General features: G+C 34.8%; 2 protein-coding genes across 2 annotated transcripts; one reads left to right on the top strand and one right to left on the bottom strand.

Annotated features, from left to right (window-relative positions):
• The first annotated feature begins 551 nt into the window (after positions 1 to 551).
• LOC149779162 (uncharacterized) lies at positions 552 to 3,524 on the top strand. The gene is made up of 3 exons (XM_089938579.1): positions 552 to 691; positions 1,563 to 1,680; positions 2,148 to 3,524. The coding sequence occupies exons 1-3, from the start codon at positions 586 to 588 to the stop codon at positions 2,254 to 2,256; spliced, it is 333 nt and encodes a 110-aa protein (XP_089794705.1). The 5' UTR covers positions 552 to 585; the 3' UTR covers positions 2,257 to 3,524.
• Positions 3,525 to 15,119: 11,595 nt separating this feature from the next.
• Positions 15,120 to 22,609, bottom strand: LOC149779161 (uncharacterized). Its single transcript, XM_089938578.1, has 3 exons — positions 22,434 to 22,609; positions 16,841 to 16,958; positions 15,120 to 15,322 (listed from the first exon to the last, which is right to left on the bottom strand). The coding sequence occupies exons 1-3, from the start codon at positions 22,537 to 22,539 to the stop codon at positions 15,214 to 15,216; spliced, it is 333 nt and encodes a 110-aa protein (XP_089794704.1). The 5' UTR covers positions 22,540 to 22,609; the 3' UTR covers positions 15,120 to 15,213.
• Positions 22,610 to 23,720: the final 1,111 nt, after the last annotated feature.

The raw sequence follows: 23,720 nt of genomic DNA, 5'->3' as shown, positions 1-23,720 counted from the left end.
ACTATACTACAGTTAAAAATTTAGAACATTGAAATTACAACGGCTGTATATGGAAGTTTTATAAAGAAGACCAATAAGAAAATAAAAGTGAAGTGCCAACGCTTCTTCACTTATGCATTCCACTTCGGATATATATACCAGTCAACAATAGTAACATTAAAAAGCAACTGCATATTTCATATACGGAATCAAACGGACCATTCGCATGTACAAAATAATTTACAAAATCAATACAATCAATGCACGTAAATTATCATTTTGTTTTCAAGAGCTGATTTCCCTTTGTTTCTGAAGAACCTGACTATTATTAAGTTATCTGTACTCTCCGTAAATATAATGACAATACAATATAATGTATGATTTTTAGACGAATTCCTGCAGCACCTAACAAACGGGACATGCAATAAACCTTTATCTGAATATGATGTAAAATATCGCTATGGGTGAAGTGATTTAAACAGCGCTGCTTGCATTATACGGTGACAGGTGGTTGTTTCACAGTGTTGACTATATAGGCTCAGGTAGTTTAACGCACATATGAGATCTTCAACAACAAACTGAGTTATTACTACACCTGTGGCAACCATGAGCAGATTTTGCGTACTTTTGTTGACGGTGACGTCCATCATGACCCTACTGTCCATAGTTTATGGATCGTGCTTTATTGAACCTCTAAATATCACCACCATAGGTACGTGAATCTCTTTTGTGATTTAGTTTCATTAATCCACACTCATCTATGCAAAAACAAAGTTCTTAATATATATACATATATCGTCATAACCCTCGCGTTTTAGTTGCAACATATCACCAATCGCTAACGTAAAACAAATGTCTTATCTATTAACTGCTCCGTCATACGTCTATGTTCACAGATCGCCTTTTCTTAACATAATACGTGGTCTAAAGGGTCTTTTTCTACACTTAACGTCTTTGTTATATCGCCTATGTTATGAGCAACCTTTACTTTTCGTCATGTCATGAAACATGTTCTTTATACACTTGCATTTGGTAGATTTATAAAACTTTTAGTTCCGCAAAGACCGTGAGGGTCTTCATTACATTATGATCTGAACAGTACCTCACATCTGGTGTCAAACTTTAATGTACCTCACATATGTTTCACATCATTAATTCCTGTATTAAAACATTTAATTTACTTACACATGTAGTTAACATCACGTCGCTCCTAAACCAGTATAATTAGACTGGATCCGTTGTAATTGACGTAGTAAAATAAATCTTATCGTTCTAAATGATTTACATGGTCGGGTATGAAGAATCATTATTACATAGAAGAAGACAATCTTTTCAAAATTCCATCACCGTCCTCAGCCGACTACTATCTGAAAATCAATTTTCAGTATGACACGTGCATAACACCCCATGAAATTGTTCATGTTCGATGATGCATTGAAATATATGCCTATAGGTTTTGTTTGAATATATGTTACTAGTAAAGTCGTGGAACGAAACATAATTTGGATCGTTAAAATCAAATAATTTCGAGATTTAACAATTTGTGAATTGTTATAAAAATAGTTTCTATTTCATTCACATAGATTCGAATAATACAGTGAAGTGTCTGCACGACGATCACGAGTACATATTAGGAGCCAAATTCAACACCACCGACTGCTTAGAATGCGAATGTACTGAGTGGGGATCGTCTTGCTGCGAGTAAGTAAGATCATGTGGCAATTACGTGACAGAGGTTAAATGTACATGAATTGCTGATTAAGCCTTTGAAGTAACATTAAACCAACACCCTGTATTAAACCAATACAATGCCTTAAACCAATACCATGTATCAAACCAATACCCTGCACTGAGGTTAGACTAATATCGTTCGAGTGGAAACAGTAATCTATACAGAAAATGGTTGAATAGCGCTTCAGACCAGCGATATGAGCTACAGTCAATTTGGCTGAGTAACGCAAACAAGATATGAAATATGTGGCCAGCTTGCACCAGAGATCCGGTAACAGTGGGTCCAGGTCAGATAAATGTATCTGTATAAGTTATGCAAATAATGTGGACCACACTATATATCTATGTTACTTGTTTCATGATGTCAAATTTGAATTAATGTTTGATGTAATCGATTATTATTTTGCAATGAAAACTTTCGTGTAATATATTTACAGATCTGGAATCAGTGCTGGTGCCATCCATGTTCCAAGTGGACATAAACTCGTACGAAAAGGTTGCGCCTTCACGATAGAGAAAGATAAGGACGTTAAAAAAGTACATTAAAATCTGGATGCACGAGGTGAAAGATTGAAACATGCACACACAAAGAAGCTTAAGTAAGGAGCTGACTTTACAGTCCGCCAATTCATTCACACGAAATTATGAAGAAAACAAATTGAATGTACCCTGGATTTATTCTTTCGAAATTCTCACCTTCGTTCATTCATTCGTTCTTTCTCTGAATGGTTGATTTGTTGATTGAAACGTTAGACTGCGCCTTTCAGTTTTCACTGTTGAACAACAGACAGTTTTTTCCCTTCTATTTCCCATATGCATAAACGTGATATGCGGCTTGCTGTCGTTTTAGAAATAACAACGCGCATACATTTGACATATCACAAAGTTACCCTACTGTTGCTATAAAGAATAATTCACTAAAAGGTGATAAATAATTATTGAATGTAACATTTTATGACGCTCATTAGATGATAGCACAATTTGCAAGCGGATAGATGATGAATATGCTTTTGGTCAGTGTTTCCTTAAAAGTGACCATCCTATCTTCCAAAGGAAGACTGTTACAAACTAATGCAAATTCCACGTGGAAACAACAACGTACAATAACTTTACACGCCATATGCCATCATTTGTACTGTATGAGCATCATACGGATTGATTTGCTTCAAACTCCAATCGCCCTAATCACGTTTAATTTTCATTGGAAAAACTTCTCACTTTGTTTTATACAACTGACCAGTTCTTAAACTTTACTTATTTAGCATCAGCTGTAACTCAAAATTATATTCGAAATTGTAACTGAACGCTACACAAGTGTATCCCTAGCAACATGCCATCTTTGATATAAACATAACCTTTGTTTTACTAAGCCTGCTTCATTAATGTATGATCTCTTGTTCTAATTATGAGACAGCAAAACAACTTGTAAAGTATACTATGTATACATTCAAATTATATAGTCAGCATTTGTTATCAAAATTGAGTAAAACTTCTCTTAATCTACTTAATAGGTGGTTCATGTTTTTTTTTTTTTTTGTGAGAATGCAGGGTGGGTGGGTCAAACGGAAATTACTATTAGCCTTCTTTGTTACGTAGCATCTGACACTTGGGAGTCAAACGGGAAAATCTATGATAAACTTGTCCATAAATTTAACATTGAAATGAAACTTGGGGATCAAATGTGTTTATAGTGTCATAATATGATAGTTTGGCGTATCAAGCGTGTTAAGTGGTGAACTTAAGCGTGCTGGAATACGTTCAACTTTGTGAAGATAACCAACACGTTTGCGTTACCACCTTGGCGCCGCACAAAAGTTTACAGTTAAAAAAATACGTCAAAATGTCAGTGGCATTTTGGAAAAGATTTATCAAATCGATTACCAGGAGCGAATGCAACATCCAGACCATAATACTTTATCGTACGGACACGCCGAGCTTCAGTATAAAAAGGGAAGACTTCTGAGACCGTCACTTCTTGGAAAAGGTAGAAAGCCGAATCATTCCACGCAGCCACAAGCAGACACGTTCAGTGAGAACTTTGACGTCGGTGCTGTGACTTGAGATCACAGCAATGGCATAACCTGCGGCATCAGTGATACCGTGCGTGTACCACCCTATGGACGCAAAAGTAACACCGTTAGTGTACCATACAGTTTCATTTCGAAAGTAATGATGTTCATTGCCATGTAAATTGCCTCTTTATTGGCTTTCACGGTTAACGTTCCTATACAAACACCTTATAATGTTTCCCCCAATGCACCCGTCAAAGATGAATAACGTTGCCTGTAGTTTTGCCTGGCTACTTTGAGTTTGAAAATCAATTCCAGACGTTCACGAGGAAATGGTTGAATGATCTGAATGGACCTACATTCTTATAAGTAATCAGATAAAGATTTGTCTACTTGAGAGAAGGATATAAAGTCAAGTGCTTCAGTTTTGGTGTGTCATTTCACGAATGAGAGTATAAATACGAAGTTTACCTGACACTGGTCAAGCTATACACTCATTGGCTCTACCTTCCAGTAGTGCTTCTGAAGCTGAGAAAACACATCCACGAAGACTTTGCCAAGATAACTGTTTTCAGGACTGCTACCTGAGTGCAATAAGAATCTTTCACTCTTTTGAAAATATTAAAATATTCAAACATCGATCGAGCTCCCGGGGATTAGAGAGACGTAAATTACAAGCGTTAATCAATTGCACCGCTTTGCCAGAAACGGAAAATCATAACGGTACGGCAAAGTCTTTTAACGTATTCAACGTTTTCACCAGAAAGCTTTAGAGGAAAAAGTAAAAGCGGCTCTAAAAGATTTCAAGGCGATGATGAAAAGCTAACAACAACCTCCAGTGACCAGAACATACGCAACCACACGGATGCAATCGGAAAAAGAGGACACATGAAAGGTCTTTTGAACTCCGTCTGATACCATTCCTAGTTAGACTGCAGCGTCTTTGTTAACGACTTCCCCATCTCTCCAACGAGAAGAGCTAAAAGCTTGGGTTGAAAAGACAATGTTAACCCCTTCTTTGACAGAAGCTAAACAAAATGGAGCAGCGAGAAGTTAAAAATAACAAACAAAAGTGATCCCTTTATCACTACCTCCAACTGTTCCTACTCCTGTTATTTGACGGACTCGCCAAGGGACCCGAAGGATCCAAGAATAGCATCGGTGAACAGTGAACGACTTACTGAAGACAGCCCTCGTGTGGAACCTTTCATCTAGCATTAACTACAGTATTCCCCATCTTACGAGTTATTAATCTAAAGTTGTATTGTGCTGACAAAACCAAACATAACAGTGTTCATTTACCCAAAGTGCGACAATGGTTACAAGAATAAGCTACGTACACGTTACATAAACAAATCGGAGGAACGTTGTCCAGAAATCAAACTAAAGTGAAGGGTAATCGATCATCATTGGCAAGTCTCTCATTTAGCCACGTAGAATCGATCGCGGTCATACATATTTGTTTTGCGCAATTTATTTTTTTTCTTCGAATTTGCTTGGACTATACCTTTGACATCCAAAATGAGCTCCGAAATAGTGCGTGCTTGAAGAGTTGTGTCGAAACGAAGTAGTCGTTACCTTCTCAGATGGCAAACAGACAAAGACACCGAATTTTGGAACCAAACTTTCTAAGCATAATTGAAGAAAGAAGAATTAATTTTGCCCTAACGAGAATCCCGAAACCAAAGCAAGTGTCGTTGAACGTTTTCAACGCATATTAAAATAATGCATATGGAAATATTTTGCATATCAACACACACTCATGCATATCAACCTGTTGCAGTGTCTGGTCAAAGCTTACGGTCATCAGATGCGCTCCCGAATACGTCACCTCATACAACGAAGTCGACACCTTGGATCGCTTGTTCGAACGTCCCCTACTGCCAGCATGAAACGTAAATGTTAACATCGGAACATTACGTGCGCATTGGAGAATCAAAACACATATTCGACAGTGGTTATTTAACTAAATAGAGTACTTAGAAGTTTTTTTGTGACTTGACGAATGCCTGGATGCTGTCCTCCTGTCTATAAGTTGGAAGACATGAATGGTGAAGTGTTTTAAGCAACATTTGTCTAATGTACAACGAGTGACCATAAATGAAAACAACGTGTTAGACATCAAAAGCATTCTCGATTTAAATCTTTGTGGTGTATTGTTCCATTCATCCCAAGAAACCACAGTAACACCATTTCTCTCTTGGAACCTTTGGAAACTCCTTTGACATCAAGTTACTATTAGGAAAGCAGAACCATCGAATTAAGAATAACTTTTTTTTTATAAAACTTACACATTGCACTGTTCTATGGATGTGTTTCCAACAACATTTCATGTTGTTGCATGACCAAATTGCCTCGTGCTATCCAAATAATTCGTCTCAAGCTAATTCTGAACAGTAATCTAAACACTTTCATGGGAGAAATTTAGTATAATCATGTGCAAAAAGTGTCGAACAACGACGATCCCATGGTGTACAGATTCAAAATGCTATCACGCTACAGTCTTCGATTGCTTCTCTATACCGTCAGAATTCCTGCAGGGTATTTTTAATGCTCAACATCTGGTCGAGACGAACAGTTCGACGAACAGTTTATCAAAGAATTGGAGAAACATAACAAAAGGTGAAGGTACATTTTCGGAAACAATTCTTATGATACTTCTTTAGGCTCTAAGAAACAGCAACACAATAAAGAAAGAAGACAACAAGCTTTGAAAAATTTAATAAATAATTTATTTCTCCGGAAAAGCACTGTATAATTTGTGGAAAAAAGAACTTGAGTTTTAAGAATCAAATCCAAAAATGATCTAGTAAATAATCAACGATTTAAATTTTAGTTTTAAAAATCAAATCCAAAACTAATCTAAGAATAATCCACGAATTAAATTTTAGAAGTCCTAGCAATGAAATATTCTAATGAAAGTTGAGTTCTGGTCCCTACGAAAAGTTCAAAAATGGAAGGCGATGACGTATACTGTGGTCAGTATTGTGCCGATAGGTCTACATATCTTTTTGATCCACAAAATATATTCTGGTGTTTTGAATTTCAGAATGAAATTAAAAGAAACATCTTTGTCCGAGAATTCTTTATGAGCACTCAAATATTTCAAAGAAAAAGATTTCATATTTTAGAATCCAAATAATTTGAATAAAAATTAAAATGTTATCTGAAAACTAGTCACAAACGCACACTTTCCAGTGTAAAAGTTCAACTGAGATCTCTTTCTCAAAGTATCACTATTACAACTAACTAATGCGCAATTTCGGAAAGTCCAAATATGCGATAAGGAGGCTGTTTACATATAAAATATCACGTGGCCCCGGTATGTTTTTCAAAATATTTCCTGAAATTCTATTGTACGAGAAAGAGAGAGAGAGAAAGAGAGAGAGAGAGAGAGAGAGAGAGAGAAAGGGAAAGAGAGAGAGAGAGAGACTAAGAGAGAGAGAGAGAGAGAGAGAGAAAGAGAGAGAGTAAGATAAAGAGAGTAAGAGAGAGAGAGAGCAAGAGAGTACGAAAGAGAGAGAGAGAGTACGAGAGAGCAAGAGAGAGAGATAGAGAGAGAGAGGAAGAGAGAGAGAGAGAGTGAGAGAAAGAGAGATGTAGAGTAAGAGAGAGAGAGAGTAAGAGAGAGAGAGAGAGAGAGAGAGAGAGAGAGTGAGTGAGAGAGCGAGTAAGAGAGTAAGAGTGAGTAAGTGACAAAACATTCATGTATACATTCACACATATATCCATCGGTTTAGATATACGTCTTCCGTATTATCGATGTGTGCCTGTATGTATGCGCTGTTTGCCATTGTCATCGAGTCACTAATGAGCGATAAATTCTAAGACAGTTTGAAAAACGTGTCTAAATATCAAACTGCTCAGCATACTATTTTAAAGAACATTTGAATTAATGAATTCATCCGTAACTAGTATTTCACCATACTTTAGCCAAAAACAAGACCTGGATTAGCCTCTTATATTTCCCGTAAATTAATAAGTATTAATGTAATACACTGACAAGAAACACATATGCGTAAATGCACCAAATCAAGAAGCGTGATTAGTACAAAACGAATTACCTCAAATTCAATGCATTTGCAGTAAAACAGCAAGCGTAAATGGACTACATGAATTTGGTTCATGGTTAGAGTATAGCATTTATTTGGATTGACCGATATATCGATCATCGATCAACGTAAAGATTGATAAATTAATCGATAAACGGTTGTACTTTAACGGGTAGGAAGATAAGATTTTTATGGAAGGATTGAGAGATCGGTAGATTCACTGCATCATTGATATTGAAATGGAAGGATGAAGTTCCTGCCTATTAAACTATATGCCTATTAACCCACGTATCTATATACATGCGTACAAAAATGCATGCTTACAGTTAAATTTTTAAACTTGTCTAGCTTCAGAATTCATTTATGTAGGTGTCCCGAGTGAACCTATCAAATGATTTCCCATCCCATATTATACCTAATGATGCCCACTAAAAGTTAAATTGATGCAAATTCATGACTAGAAATGCTGCATTCAAGAATTGGATTACGTGCCTAAAATTGTAGACCCGTCGTTTGTATTGATCTTTATCATTATTACTGACAATGCCAACACTGTAATTATTTTGTTAAATAATGTTATAAAATATCTTTAACATATTAATCATTCTTAAGTCGTTGCTTATTATGTTAATAGTTCAATGAAGAATGTGCAATTCATATAAAAACCAGCAAGGTTACACAATTTAAATTATCGTTTCGTGTCCTGTGACTTTTGGGGCTATATGTAACTTATACTAGTTAAAATTCAAATTTCTATTTTTATCTTGTGTCTTTCTCTCATGGGTCCTTCTCTCCGACAACGTTGTGAATGTATGAGCTTGAATGTATATCGTGATTGACGATATTCGAGAAAAATCTGCAAGACCGTTTAGCTTTAACACAAACAACACCTGTGTAAATTGTTTTCTAACAATTTATTGCAGTGTAATGACTAAGACCTTTTATTCTACCTGTGGTAAGAAGCTAAGGTAACATGTCCTTATAGTACATAACGTTTAATTGATCTATTTATTGTTCGGTCACGTAAAGATTTATATATTGTTAAGTATATAATCTGATGTTAAAGGGCTTACATTTGAATTGCATCAGATCGCTGTATGGCAACCATTCTAACTCTAATCCCTGCATAAATGACTGCTTAGTTATATGTAACATGGATTGTTGCTTAGTGCAGGAACAGAATCATTATCAAAGACATCTTTATGTGAAGATAGGTGAAATAGATAAATTGGAATTTAGATACATTTTACCCGTATTTCGAGTAATCACTGTACCTAAACGATGTAAACTGAATTTAAATGGGATATAATTTACCATTGCACAAAACATTTGAATTTACTTTCTTCTACCTTGCAAGATTTAAAATGACCCAGAGTTTTATTAAATACTTGCATTGAGCTTTTTTTCGTTTAGGGAATAAGAATGCTTTTGATTTTTCTAAAAAATAGTTTGCCTTATAAGAGTATATCTAGTGTTCCTTCCGACTGCTTTTAAATGCTAATCCATAACTTGATACACGTTATAGGTGTGTTTCATTCGTCAATGTTTGGTGCTTAAATTTGATATCCAATCATTTGTGAAACGTTCAGCTTCTGTGTATATTCAGAATGTCTGTATTATTTTAGAAATAGCTGCAAATATATCTACATTCGTTAAATATGACAGTTTTGTTTATACTTTGTTAACTATTTTTTGTAGAATAATATACAAATCCAAATAGGTGTTAATATATATCTGGTAAGACGCCACGGTAACATTGTAATATCTGTGCAAAAGTTTAAATAACTTATAATTAACACCAACGCTCGATGTCCGACAAATGTTCCAATAATCAAATGTTGTACTTGATGCAGTCCAACAATGTGTGGAGATTTGAAACATGTTATTGATGCTAAATTGATACATTTACAATTGCGGGGTGACTTAATTGCATTAGAATTACACACATCAGCTGTGTAACAATCTTTCGAACTATTATTCCTGCCACACATAACTGCATATTGATATGTATTAAGAAATCATGCATTCGCTACAGTGTGAATGAACAGCCTAAAATTAATGCCATCTTATTAAAGAATTCTGTACTAAGTTAGGTGAATTACATAAAACGAATATTAACTACCTATGTCGTTGCTTAGAATAACTACTATCCATCAACTATTGAAAAGTAACCTTAATGAATATAACTTTGTTCTAACGCTGTTGTATGCAAGATATCTCAAAGGAGTTATATGCAATCTTAACACCAAATTCAGTTTCCGACACGATCATTTCATATTACCAAGTTCTAATATTTCTTGATTCTTGTTTACTGATTGTAACCTATCAAGGTTTATTTTCAAATTTCAACTGCTTTGCCATATTTTCCAATGTTTGATAATCGAATCGAATGTTGATCTGATGCTAAAGCAGTGCCTGAAATACATCGAAGTAGGTATAAATTTAGAGCTATTATACATATCCAAAATGTCGATGGAGAAATCGTTGCAATAATTAGCCATTCTAATGATCTACTAGAATTATGGAAATATTTCGGTCACCATTTGAATGTGTGATGATGACATGGGTTTACTATTTTGTGCTTCAATGTTTATTCAGAATATAATTATCGGGAAAAAGTCGCTAGAATGTCTAGCTTTGAAAACCAAAGACACCTGTATAATTAGTTTTCTCACCATTTGTTGAAGTGAGGCTTTTACCATAAATTTGGTAAGAATCGTACATAGCAGTTTCATTAATTATATCCAACAGTTACCTGATCTTAGAAAAAAATCAACGCGGTAATGTCTAGCAAACGTTAAATCATCAAATGTTGTAATCGACCCTGTTAAATAAAGGTATGGATATTCTCACGATTTGAAATATATCATTTGATCTTAAATCTGATGTTAAATTCATAAACTGGAAAAGTTTACACGTGAAAAGTTAGAATTGTTCCACGCAGCTACATAGCAACAGTCATAGCATGTCATCATCACACATTCAAATGGAGAGCACAATATTTGTATGATTGTAGTAGATCATTAGAATGGCCAATTATTGCAGCGATTTCTCCATCGACATTTTGCATATGTATAATAGCTCTAAATTTACAGCTACTTCGATGTATTTCAGGCACTGCTTTAGCATCAGATCAACATTCGTGTTGATCATCAACCATTATAAGATATGGCAAATCACTTGAAATCTTAAAATAAACCTTAATAGGTTACAATCAGTAAACAGAACCAAGAAATATTAGAACTTGGCAATATGAAATGATCGTGCCAGAAACTGAATTTGGTATTAAGATTGCATATAACTCCTTTGAGATATCTTGCATACAATAACGTTAGAACAAAGTTATATTCATTAAGGTTACTTTTCAACAGTTGATGGATAGTAGTTATTCTAAGCAACGATATAGGTAGTTAATATTAATTTTATGTAATTCACCTAACTTTGAACAGAATTCTTTGATAAGCGAATTTATGATTTCTTATTACATATCAATATGCAGTTATGTGTGGCAGGGATTAATGTTCGAAAGATTGCTACACAGCTGTGGTGTATAATTCTAATTCAATTACGTCACCCGCAATTATATATTTATGAATTTAACATCAATATCATGTTTCAAATCTCCACACAGTGTTTAACTGTATCAGTACAACATTTGATTCCTGGAACATTTGTCAGACATCGACTGTGTCGGGTTCCTCTGGCAATATTTATGTCACGGGTGTGAGTGTCATGTTTATGTTTTGTTTGAGGTCAATTACAAATACCCTTGGCAAATCAGCCACTTCTTGCGTCGAAGCATCGAAGCTAAAACATCCCCAGTCAAGCAGAGCTTTTCAATGGAATCAGCTTTCGAAGTCCGAGTTGCCAAGCTAAAGTTGATCAATTGCTACGAATTTCTCCTCGTTAGTCTCTGTACTGGTAGACGTATCGTTTGGGACAGCCGTGTGCTCGCCCATCAATGCCTTTACAAGATCCCCTTGTTCCCTTAGGTTCCTTTACATTCTTATGGTTTCTCCTCGTCCGGATTTGTTTGACCCACGACGATTCCACCATAATACTCGTCGTTGAATTTCTGAACGTGTTGAATACTTTTCAATGACTTTGGATGGTGTCAAGTCTTCCGGAGTGATGCATATAGTCTCAAGTGATCACCTCCTTTGGATTGAAATTGTCCTTTTAACATCTCTATAAATCATAACGGACGCCGGTCATAATACCTAATTTCTGAGGCGGCGTTTCGGACACTAACATTTTAAATTTCACTGAGGAGGGGCATGATGTCGTTCTATATTTTCGGAAGGTTATTTGTTCGTGTTTTGAATCTAGAAATACTTTTCGAGAATTGCTGAATGATTTTCATTGGAAGTAGACTCTCTTTGTCTTGGAGCAGACGTTGAAAGTGTTGATTTGGGATCTCTCTTCTCTCAGGTTCGAAATCAGTGGAATGGATTTCAGCCCAAACTTATCTCACGTGTGAAGAGTTGTGTCACGCTGCTGACGCTGACTTTCTTCTTTCCCACAGTAATTGTGCGATCGATTTGTCTTCAGTACGGAATAGAGAACCCATTTCAGTCACAAACGGCAAGAATAAGAGAAAGAAGTGAAGACAGACGAGGAAAAACCCGTGCCAATGACGAAATTCAAAACGAGCGACAGGGAATTTAAGAAGAAGAAAATGAAAGTTTGCTTTGTGAGATTTTTATTGTGAATATTATAACGACAATATACCCAAAGACAAATTATGTAAATCCTTGTCTTGATATTTGTAATACTTTGGTTTTAACATGCATGCCCTCATACACGCACACCTTTCATGCTTTATGGGAAAAGGGATTCAAATTTAGATGATTTCTGCAAATGTGGATGTCACTGGAAAGGGCCGTTGCGTGTATGTTCTTTCGACAAACTCATGGATCTAACACAATATGGTTAAATTACTTTAAAACCTTACCCACTTCTTCTGCTACTTAGATGTTTTTGTAGTTGAACCTGATGACATCTCAGTGGTTGTAAAGCGCTGATGTTGTGATGGCTGGGTTTTAAAGCTTGGCAAGTGAATGTTTCGTTTCCTTGTGTCGAATTAATGAATTCGATACATTTGTCTTAAATACCTAAACTCTGTCTAGATGTAGTGTACCACTCACAATGTTTGTCGTTCACCGTCATGCTTATATTTTCCTGCACCTTGTCCCTTTTTCTTTCTTCATCTTATCGTTTGGTATTTACTTTTGTTGCGGTTGTTGAATGACATGGTTTTTTGCTTCTTTCTACAGTTGTAAAAATCTGTCCAATTCTTTCTTCTCTCTCTGTCTAAAACTCTTTACAAAAGCCACGAGGTCAAAGGAGGTGAAACGAGTGATCCTGTTAAAATATTCGCGAAGACGAAGGAAAATCTGCTAATCCAAATTAAACCTTGGTTTAGTAGCCTCAGAACGCGCACCCCAATATTTTGCTTCTTAGTTTTATTCATGCTCAAACTATGCCATTCACTGCATGTGAACGCTGGTACTCCGATCTAGTTAATATGACATCACAATGTGCCCTCTTCTGATTGGAATAGAGACACTCCGCTCTGGTTGAATTTTATAATGCATCTTTGGACTGATGAAACATTTTAATCTGTTTCGATTCGATCTAAGACTATAATTACCATCGACAAGTTTCATGGATTCACTCCTTCTCAGCTTTGGTCAAAAGGCATAGAATGATGACCACTGGAGAGTCCAAGCGTATATCATGTTACAAATAATGGAGGCATCCACACTTATATCAGGGATTCTGTTCAACCGGACCAAACCTACTGATATATGTCAAATCATCTTGGACTATCACCAAGATTACAGACACAGCCATTTGGAAGAGAAGGATGTATATATGAAGGCAGGGTGGCTGAAAAGAGTGTTGCTGTATGTTACCTCTGTAAGAATTAGTTTGAGAAAAGGAATGTTGGTGAGTTGCACCGTATGTTAACCCGCTTTGGTAAACAAACCAAACCTGACCCTTTCAGTGCCCATCTCATGCCTAGAAAATACTATTTCACTATTGTCAAAACTGTGTGCTGTAAGTCTTTGTTTTGTTCTATGTGTGTCTTTGTTGGTCCTATTCATAGTACCTTTTCAATTCGTCCCAATAAACACTTTTGATGAATAGTGTCAGTTTTGATCCCATTAATACTGTTTATGCCCAAGATTCATATTTTGGTACTATAAACACTTTTGACCGCCAAATGTCATTGCCATGTTAAACGTATTGATGAGTTCAACAGCATTTGCCGTTTGACTCCAAAGTGTCAAACACTACATAAAAATGAAAACTAATATTAATTCCCGTTTGATTCCAATTAACTACTAACATGAATTGGTTACTATCAAGGTCTTTGGAAGTTGTAATGGATGGATAAATGTGGGGCTGGTGGGGACTTAACATTGATAGGTCACAAACAGAACATTTGAGAATTTAACATGGATTTAATGTTTTGGGACATTATGAAACTGATGGAAATGCATGCAGCTATGGAACTTAAGGAAATTGAAATACAGACGGGACGCTACACTCAATTTGGGTAACCAACGCTGACTATATAACATTAAGTGTATACATGTTATAATGTGAAATTTGTTTTGGGGTCTAACAATTAGGTCATGAATGATTAACACATCATTACGTTTATAGTATGGACCACATATTGCTCTGGAGAATCTTGGTTAGCGGCCCATTACAATTTCGGATAAGGAATTCAGTTACAGTTTATGCTAAAACAGTGAAGTTTTCGAATCACTATAGAAAGTAAGGAAATCTGAATATAGACGGGACGATATACTCAATGTGGGTAACCAATGGTGCCTATATAGCATTAAGTGTATACATGTTATAGCTTGGAAGTTGTTTGGTGTCTTACAATTACGTATTGAACTCAAACTTTAGTCACGAAAGCTTAGCACAACATTATCTTTATACAATAGACCACATATTGCTCAGGATACGATTAGTTAGCGGCTCATTACAATTTCGATTCTATCATCACCTAATAAACCAAATAAAATGAAACTTTAAATAAGTTTTTATCGCATTTTAGTAAGATAGACTTCTATGCAAAACTAGTGTAACTTTGTGATGTGTCAAATTTATGCGCCTTGGAATCTCTTAAAGGCCACATTTCAGATATTACGTTCATACCCCTGGGGAAAGGAAATAAAAGTCCATTGCTTTGCTCACAAATGAAAACTAACAATCGCAATCTAAATATTCAATGAACAAGCGCACCATTCAATGAATGAACGAATGAAGGAAGGTAGGGATTAATAATGATGAAAATTAGGTAACATTCAGATTTTATTCATAATTTTGTGAGAGTATTAGTGGTTAAATGAAGAGTAAGCGTAATACTTCTGCTTGAGTGTGCATGCATATTTTATTGTTGCTTCTTGTACGCTCATGGTTTATTTTCCAACTTCATCGTCTACGATTTTCTCTATCTTGAAGTTACAGCCATAGTGAACCATTTTATATCCTTTTGGAACATCAATGACTCTTCCACGGAATCCAAATCTGTAAGTATATTACACGAAAGTTGTCATTACCAAATAATGTCCTATCACATCAGAGCTAATAAATGAAATGTTTGTCGTCATGAAACAGGTGATACAGAGAAATAATATTTTGCACATTTTTGGCATGAATATATAGCTAGAAACTTCCCAGACCAATTGTTACTAGGTCTCCGTTGTAGACTGGTGACATATTTCAGATCTTGGTCAAACAACTTGACTATAATTTACAAATTTAGTCAGGAACGCTGCTCAAATATCTTCAATTTAGATTACAACGTTATTCTGACGCGTGTCTCATTCATGTTTACTATATATCGTATCTTTAGCACGAAACAATGTGAATGAGAAATGATGCAATTTAAATACGATCAATAATATTGAAAACATCCCGCTTCGCTGACAAATAGTCACGTATATGAGCAGCAACCTAAATACTTTTTTCAGTAGACGGAAAAAAATGCACCTTTTAGAGTTCACACACACCCACACACAGACACACACACATATTTTGAATACATAAATAGCCACCCAACCTTTCTTGACACTCACCTTCAGGGTCAACATATCATAGTTACTTTTCACAGAGGAATAACTTAAAATTGTGTATCATGGATTTACAGAATGAAATATATAGGAAAGCCACGTAATACATGCTATAACAAATTATACGTCTATGGAGTATTAATGGGATTTCAGATTTATTGTGTAAGTGTATTGATACACAGCATGCATACATTTTACTTGAGAAACGCTCCTCACATCATTCTACCCATGTCAGCTTTCAAGTAATCATATATGTATTTTGGTATCATATCTATTTCTAATGCAGTTACATATCATTTAATTATAATTTTAGGATGCGCACATTAATTGGATTTTGATTTTCAAACCATTTCTCATCATTATTAAAAGAGTAAATATCAGAAGATATTTATAATTTACAGTACAATTATCTTTCATAATTTAGTCAACTTTCGACTGCACGTGTATTCATAGCCAACGTTTTGGAAACAATAAAATTCGCGTCGACTACTATTATGTCATGCATGATTTGATATCGTCTGATAACAATAATGATATTAGGAAATATATATTATCACAATTGTCCCAATTCTTATATTTTTAGGAACATCATATAATCGTTTTCAGTATTTATAATGTAATGTAATTTGGATCGCAGAAGTAAAATAAACCAATTAAATAAGAACCCACGCCCAAAGAAATGAACAAAGAGTAATAGAGAGAATCGCTGCAATATAGAATGAAAACTGCAATATTTACGGGGCGCTAGATATGCACAACAATCTTTCAACCACCCGTATTGTACAACATGATGGACATCTCAGATATACTAGTTCTCCGATATATGTCATTTAGACTGCAATGGCTGTTCCCGTTCAAAATATAATATTCTAGTCTCAGTGCGGGGTATTGTTTTCCTGCTACTACAAACCCTAATTCGTAATATGTGTTCATTTAACCTCTGTCACGTTGTTGTTGCACTCTAGTTACTCACCCGCAGCAATGGAATCCTGCTTCAGTGCATGAGCATTCGTAGCAGTCGGTGGTCTTGAATGTGCTTCCTACCAGGTACTCAAGATCGTCGAACACACATTTCTTTAATTGTTTCGGACCTTTATGAATACAAGAAAATACGTTTTTTTTTTGTAGCAATTCACAAGTTAAGTTTTTAAATTAATTGATCTTTGTATGTTTTTCTCCACGACTTTATTCTTAAATCTTTCCAAACAAAAGCTCTATTCATATATTTCAAGGTAGCATCATAAATGAACCGTTTCATGACGTATTCACGGTGCAACCAACAAAATTACTGTATTCTTTGTATTCGGCGGAGGACGGTGACGTAATTGTAAAATGATTTTCTAAATATCTCTGGTTATGCTTCTGCACCCCGACAAGGTAAATTATTTTAAACGGTAAGATTTATTTTACTACACCAATTACAATGTATCCATCTAATTATAGCTTGTGAGCTCAAAATAACAAAAGGGAAATATGAAGACCAAACTATAGATCATTAATCTTACCCAATCTAAAAGTGATGAAAGAAAACAAAAAGATAAACTCCTGAAACTGGTGCACTAATGCACCCAACATGGTTCCAAGTCCGTTTAATGGCACACTGTCCGTTTCATCTTTGGGAATGTAGCATTGAGACCTATCGTGGCTGAAATTCGGGATGCTGGTTTCTTTGCTACAGATTTATAATAGTAATTGTTTAGCATGAAAACCATTTCCAATAGTTAATTTGCAGATTTCTAGCAAATTGGCATGAACTAAATGTGAAAGACAAAGAACCTGTTTCAAGAATGGAGTCAATAATGTAGTAATAGATGGATAAGTCATTTGTTCTACACGACCTGCTGGTGAGAAGTTGCTCCTAAAACGCAAGCGTTAAGGAAAGTGCGTAGATTATATACATCTTAAGAACTTTAATTTCACTTTTCCTTGTCTGTCCCAGTATACATAATTTAACGAGCTGAATAGAACAGCTTGATGCAGTTACATTAAAACTACAGAACGAATGACCATATTCATCGTGTCAGATTAAGTTAATTTCTACATAGATGTACAGACCTACATGACAAAGTCGTGAATAGTCAAAATTCATTGCATAAGATAGAATGCAACGTGAGTAACAAATTCCGTGCAATAGAACAATAATTTGTATACGTGGATGAATAAGCCTATGACGGAAATAGAGATAGATAAGTGTAGACGAATAACCAAAAGCACAAAGGCGATTCACTTGTTATCTTGGTAATATGTAGAGGTTCAAAACAGCATGATCCGTAGATCACCTTTATTAAGTCATAAAGGACATTACCATCAACAAAAAATTAATTCTACTAATGGTTCCCAGTTGTACAAAACATTTAATTTCGCAGTTGTTGATCTCAGGTGTTTGTTAAACTGAGTTTATATAGGCGACTCCGTGAAGCTAACGCCTTTCACATTTTAATATATGCAAAGCTGTTTCATTTTCCTCACCAATGTGGATATTGCACATACTCTTCAGGTACATATTTATACCAAATCCATTTTGTAATGTGCTGAAGGAATGTGTCTAAAGACCATAAATGCCATTCTATTTTGTACTGCCATTATCTTTATGGACAATGTAAACAGTTTTATAATAGCCTTACCCTGCAGTAATAATATAATAATTTACGCGAGTTAATTAAACCCGTTTTGTAAATTAGTTTCTTCAAACGAATGTTTCTTTGATTTCATTTCAGAAGATACAGGTTCGTTTGTATGTTAGTATTGTTGACTGATGGAATAAAAAGTTACAATTTTATTTACGGCTTTAATGTTGTACCAGAAGCACCATGTCTTACAAAATCATTTACATAGCAGATACAACACAAGTGTCGTTTTCTAATGTATTATTGGAACTGGACAATTGCCATTTCATCCTTTCATTCTTTGTTGTCGAAATACTTTGCCGAAGTAATATGTCTCTGATGTGGAATGCATAAAAAAAGAACGATTGAATTTCATTTGAAAATTCAGGTTTTTTTGTTGTCCTATGCTAGAAGAGTGAATTCTACTTCTTCATGTACTGAATGGGTCATTTGGTATAGTTACCCTTGCTGGAGTATACTATACAAGCTAAACGGTGTATATCCCTAGATGACAAAACGATATTATAATAATTATGATAATACATCTTGCAATATCTGCTTCTGCATCTTGTACAATTAACCATGAAACCTTAGATTTCTAACAACACGTGGACAAGATACTGTACACTCCTTGCAGGATCTGGGCAGTATACTAGGAACTAACCTGGTTGTGAAAACTGATAATAAGCCATGTGATATTTGAAATAATAGTCAATGCTTTAACTCTTGTTGTCATTGTTGTCATTGTATACCTAAAATGATTTCTTTTTAAATTTTAAACACATTTTATTATCTTCTTGTGACTTATGATATCCTGAATATTGAATTGATGTTAATTCGTTGTTTTGAGTACAAAGAAGGAGTATGGTATCTGTCAGTATCGGATTTAACATTTAAAATGTTAGACCTGTCATGTGTGAGATATTTGGGTTTTTGATATATTATAAATGTACGTATGGAGAAATAGCTGTAAGAATGTCCAGGCTCATCATTTACTATAGCTGTGCAACCAATGTCTATATAAATGGGTGATGTGAAAAGTATAAATGGTATTTGCTATTTTTATGCTTATAATCTAAGCCAACATGTTCTTTATTTGTAGCAAAGTTTTACCTAATCAAGTGGAAAACTAAAGTCACGATATCGTATAAATGTTTATGCAAGCGAATATAATACTGGTTCGTTCAAATCAAGGTGAACTACAATAATGTTCAGTGTTGAGATTGTAGTGGCTAGAAAGAGACAGTTTAACTTTAAATCCATTACTGGCTTTTGTGCAACATTTAATTTCTATAAATATGTTGAATATCCGTATCGAGGCCGAGCTGGAATAATATCTAGCTTCATGTCCAGCGACACTTGTGTAAATAGGTTTTCTACCTTTTGTTCAAGTGTAATAACAAAGTGACATTTGTTGCATCTGTGATAAGAAGCTAACATAATAATTTCCTTATTTGTACCAAGCGTTTACTGAGATACTTTTAAAGAAACGTTTGTATAATTCAATATAGTTGATCGAGTCAAATAAGTGTAGGTTGACACGATTTTGAAATATATTACTTCAAATACATTAGGATTAACTACTAAATGTGCCTTGAAAGACTTGTATTTGAACTGCACCAAATTGCAGGATAGCGCCTATTATAGAGCTAATCAGTGTCTCAAAAAGCACATTTAAATGTAGCATGACATTATATATTCATAGTATTGTGTACCAAATGAGCCAGTAAATAGAATTTGATCTACATACTCTGTTATATTAGGTGTACTATTATTAATTTCAGATTTGTATTGGTTTGTTTTGTCTTATATAGTGTGAAAATCATGCCGAATATTGAAAGGTTTCTAAATCATTGTTTAGAATACATCGTCGGATTTCAGCATTTGTGAATATAAAGTTTAACATGAAACGTTTTCAGCCCGTTAATTAATTAGATGCGCTGCAATATGTAGAATGAAGTAGTGTCACATGAATTGCACTACATTGCTGATAGCAATTTCATCATACATCTTGACATGAAATCATCAATTAGCTGCAGTGCGAACAACCTAGAGTATAAAATCAATTTTTTCTAAGTACTCAGTCGATGAAGCTATATGCAGTAAGTTCAATGGAAATGTGAACTTATAATCAATAATTTTGACTAAGCGCTGTACATTGACCTTGATAGTAATTTCGTACAGACGTTTATCAAACAGTTCTTCAACATTATATGAACAATTTCTTTTAGAAAATCAAATTTTAATTAAATAAATATTTTAATTTATATCATATTTCAATGAGTCTTCACGGACTAGCTTGATAAAATTTTGACCCTTTCAACCAAACTGGTCTTGGATACTGCTGGAATTTTTTTTTAGCATTGTCTTGTTCTACTTTGTATGAATTAAAACAACTGACTTTCTATAAATCCATGCATTTAGATAAATTGCTCTCGCTCGATGTATGCTTTTTTAGGTTTATTTCAAATGGGTTTCCATATTGTATGATAACTGATGTTCGTCCAGAATATTAACTTCATGCTAAACCAGTGCTTAAGTATGTATTATGCATTTGCCTATATAATATTTGTTAATGCAGAAGTACGCAAGCTCAAATGAATACGCGTTTCAAGGCTTGATAAAAAATAAACTATTTTATGGTGTATTCAGGGGTCACATAACACAATTACTTTTAAGGCCATTTTCGGAGCAATTTTACAATGATCGTTTCTTCTGTCTGGCATTGATTCTTCATTCTCAACCCTGAAATCATGGATTTTCTACAATAGTTTACGATTTTCGTCTGTCTACATATATCGATAACAGTTATTTTTCTACTTCTGCTGCTAACATCCATGATCCAGTCTAATTAGAGCTCGAGAGGTTCAAGAGTTCAGAGCAATATATAAATTGGTGTAAAGGATATCTGCATAATTTTAACCAAAATAAACGTGATAAGAAGAAATGAATAAAAAAGCAATGGCTGGAACTGTATTCCTAATGCACCAACCCCAATCCGCACCTGGATCCTAATCTGGTCAATATCATTCTCTGCTTTGGATCTTTCGGGATAGTCACCCGAGACCAGTACCTCATATTATGACTGATATTGCGGATGCTAATTCAGGTACATATATCACTTGCTTATTCTAGACTTTTGGATTGTTTTGTATTCATTTGTACACATTGTTTAGCATGAAACCAATCTTTGTAATTTGTGAATTTGTAGCGAAGTTAATTTAACGAAATTTGCATGACAGATCAACTTTTAAAACGGTTATTAATAATGTGAAATTAGTTCAATATTAGCATCATTACCGCAGAAATTTCTCAACTTTGATACCATGTGTGAGGCATTGTCCAGATTATTATTTACTTAAAGCTCTCAGTGTCATCGTGGAAAGTGAATTTTTCATAAATGTATCTAACGCAATAGCTCTATAAAGAACTTGTTCAGTGATATATTGTGAAGGCTGTTGCCATCACAAATCAGCTGGCGGTAGAGCGAAGCTCTAAATATAGAAAATTACAGTTTTGTCATGTTACTATCTTAACTAAAGTCGGTCTGCGAACACGGAACAATGACCGAACAACAGACAAACACTTTTGTACATCACCAGCCGTTGGTGATAAAATGGAACATAAAAGCAAGAATCATGACAAGTGTACATATCATATGAATCTTCAGAACATTACTTTCGCGTTTGTTGGCCAGCTTTATGGAAACTAACTTAACCTGTCAAAATGAACGTCCGGATTCAAGTATCAAGTTAAGTTTCTGCCTAAACAGGTGTGAAGAGCAACTGACATGTCGTGAATAGAACAACACTCCAATGAATAAGAGTGTCCAAAACGTGAGGAAAAGAATGTCATTGTGAGGTAGGAAACATGATTATTGGCGAATGAATAAATCATCTAACGAGGCAGTGATACATAATTGTACACGAATGAACAAAGCATGAAGAAGAATTTACCTACCTATGTTGACAGTAATTAAAGGTGTATAGTGGCACTCTCCGTTAACTTCCGTCAGTAAGGTCGTGATGGACGTAACCATCAACAGAACTACACACAAATTGTTCATGATACCAACAGGTGTACGACAATCGAATTACATTCGGAGTTGTTGAACCTCGATGTGTGATAAACTGTTTGAGCTTATATAGTCACCTCCTTGAAAGTACCACCTGTCACCATATATGATCACAGCTTTTTGATTCTCTTCACAAATGTGGATATTGTACATAATATTCAGTTAATAAGGTATTGCATTTTCTCTTGTTAAATGCTCAAGGAATTTGTCTTAAGCTCATAAATATAACTATATTGTACTGCTCATGTCTTTATGGATCACGTAAACAACTTGATAATAGTTGTACTCTTCAGAAACAAAGAGAAAACAGCTCTTGGAACCAAGATGCGAATCAATTTAAAACATTTCAACGAAATCAATATTTTAGTATAGAATATGCATCAGTGAGCGAAATAGTGAAACTTTGTTTTAGATACGCAGACATGGAATATACTTTTATGGTATGGAAAGTTATACATATAAACTCTAAAACTCAAATTCACTAGGTTACAAGTTTTTATTTGAATCCATGAAATTGGGTATAATACGTGACGATTGAGAACATTAAACAGTGTTGATGTAAAACAGTATCGATGGATAATTTAGTTTAGTGAGTAATAACTGCATCCGATTCATAAATAGAGTTCAAGTAACTAAGCGGATACTCTTATCTGTTACTAATTCGAGAAGGAAATCTGGGTATATTCAAACACACAATAAGGAAAGCGCAACGGTGTTGATTATGGATTTCAGAAAGAGGTATGCGCGAATGAGGGGGTGCTTTTTGACAAGAGGATCGATGTATAATCACAAGAAAGAAATTAACAATCATATTTAAAATGAACGCATCACATCTCGTTATAACGAAAATTATGATGTTCAAGATTGATGGCAAAAACAATTTAGCATAACAGGTAGCTGGAATTCCTGACTTGTTGTCTATGATAAAGAAGTTTTATATTTTCCAGATAAAGTGGGTGAATTTTGATGGAATTTGAAATAGCATTTTGAAACAAAATACAATGTTTCCTTTAATAGATATGTCAATGATGGTGTCGAAAAATTCAGTTCACTTTTTTATTGTAGAAACTGGATGTTGTATAAGGGCTGTAAGCCTACATTTAAATGTTTGTTGTGACAATAACGCAACTGATATGAGACTTATTTCTTTGTGGATTGCTACTTGAAAATGA

The sequence above is a fragment of the Sinohyriopsis cumingii genome, chromosome 17 (genome assembly GCF_028554795.1).
Source record: "Sinohyriopsis cumingii isolate HCF-2022 chromosome 17, ASM2855479v2, whole genome shotgun sequence".
NCBI classification, from domain to species: Eukaryota; Metazoa; Mollusca; class Bivalvia; order Unionida; family Unionidae; genus Sinohyriopsis; species Sinohyriopsis cumingii.
The sequence above is the reverse complement of the archived record's forward strand: the minus strand, read 5'-3'. Positions and strand labels throughout refer to the sequence as shown.

What these genes read in the sequence shown, in the direction of transcription:
- LOC149779162 (XM_089938579.1), top strand. Translation starts at nt 586, where the DNA reads ATGAGCAGATTTTGCGTACTTTTGTTGACGGTGACGTCCATCATGACC. An exon ending in TCTAAATATCACCACCATAG is followed by an intron (nt 692 to 1,562) that starts GTACGTGAATCT and finishes TCATTCACATAG; the next exon opens with ATTCGAATAATACAGTGAAG. An exon ending in TGGGGATCGTCTTGCTGCGA is followed by an intron (nt 1,681 to 2,147) that starts GTAAGTAAGATC and finishes ATATATTTACAG; the next exon opens with ATCTGGAATCAGTGCTGGTG.
- LOC149779161 (XM_089938578.1), bottom strand. Translation starts at nt 22,539, where the DNA reads ATGAACAATTTGTGTGTAGTTCTGTTGATGGTTACGTCCATCACGACC. An exon ending in TTTAATTACTGTCAACATAG is followed by an intron (nt 16,959 to 22,433) that starts GTAGGTAAATTC and finishes GTATTCATAAAG; the next exon opens with GTCCGAAACAATTAAAGAAA. An exon ending in GCAGGATTCCATTGCTGCGG is followed by an intron (nt 15,323 to 16,840) that starts GTGAGTAACTAG and finishes ATATACTTACAG; the next exon opens with ATTTGGATTCCGTGGAAGAG.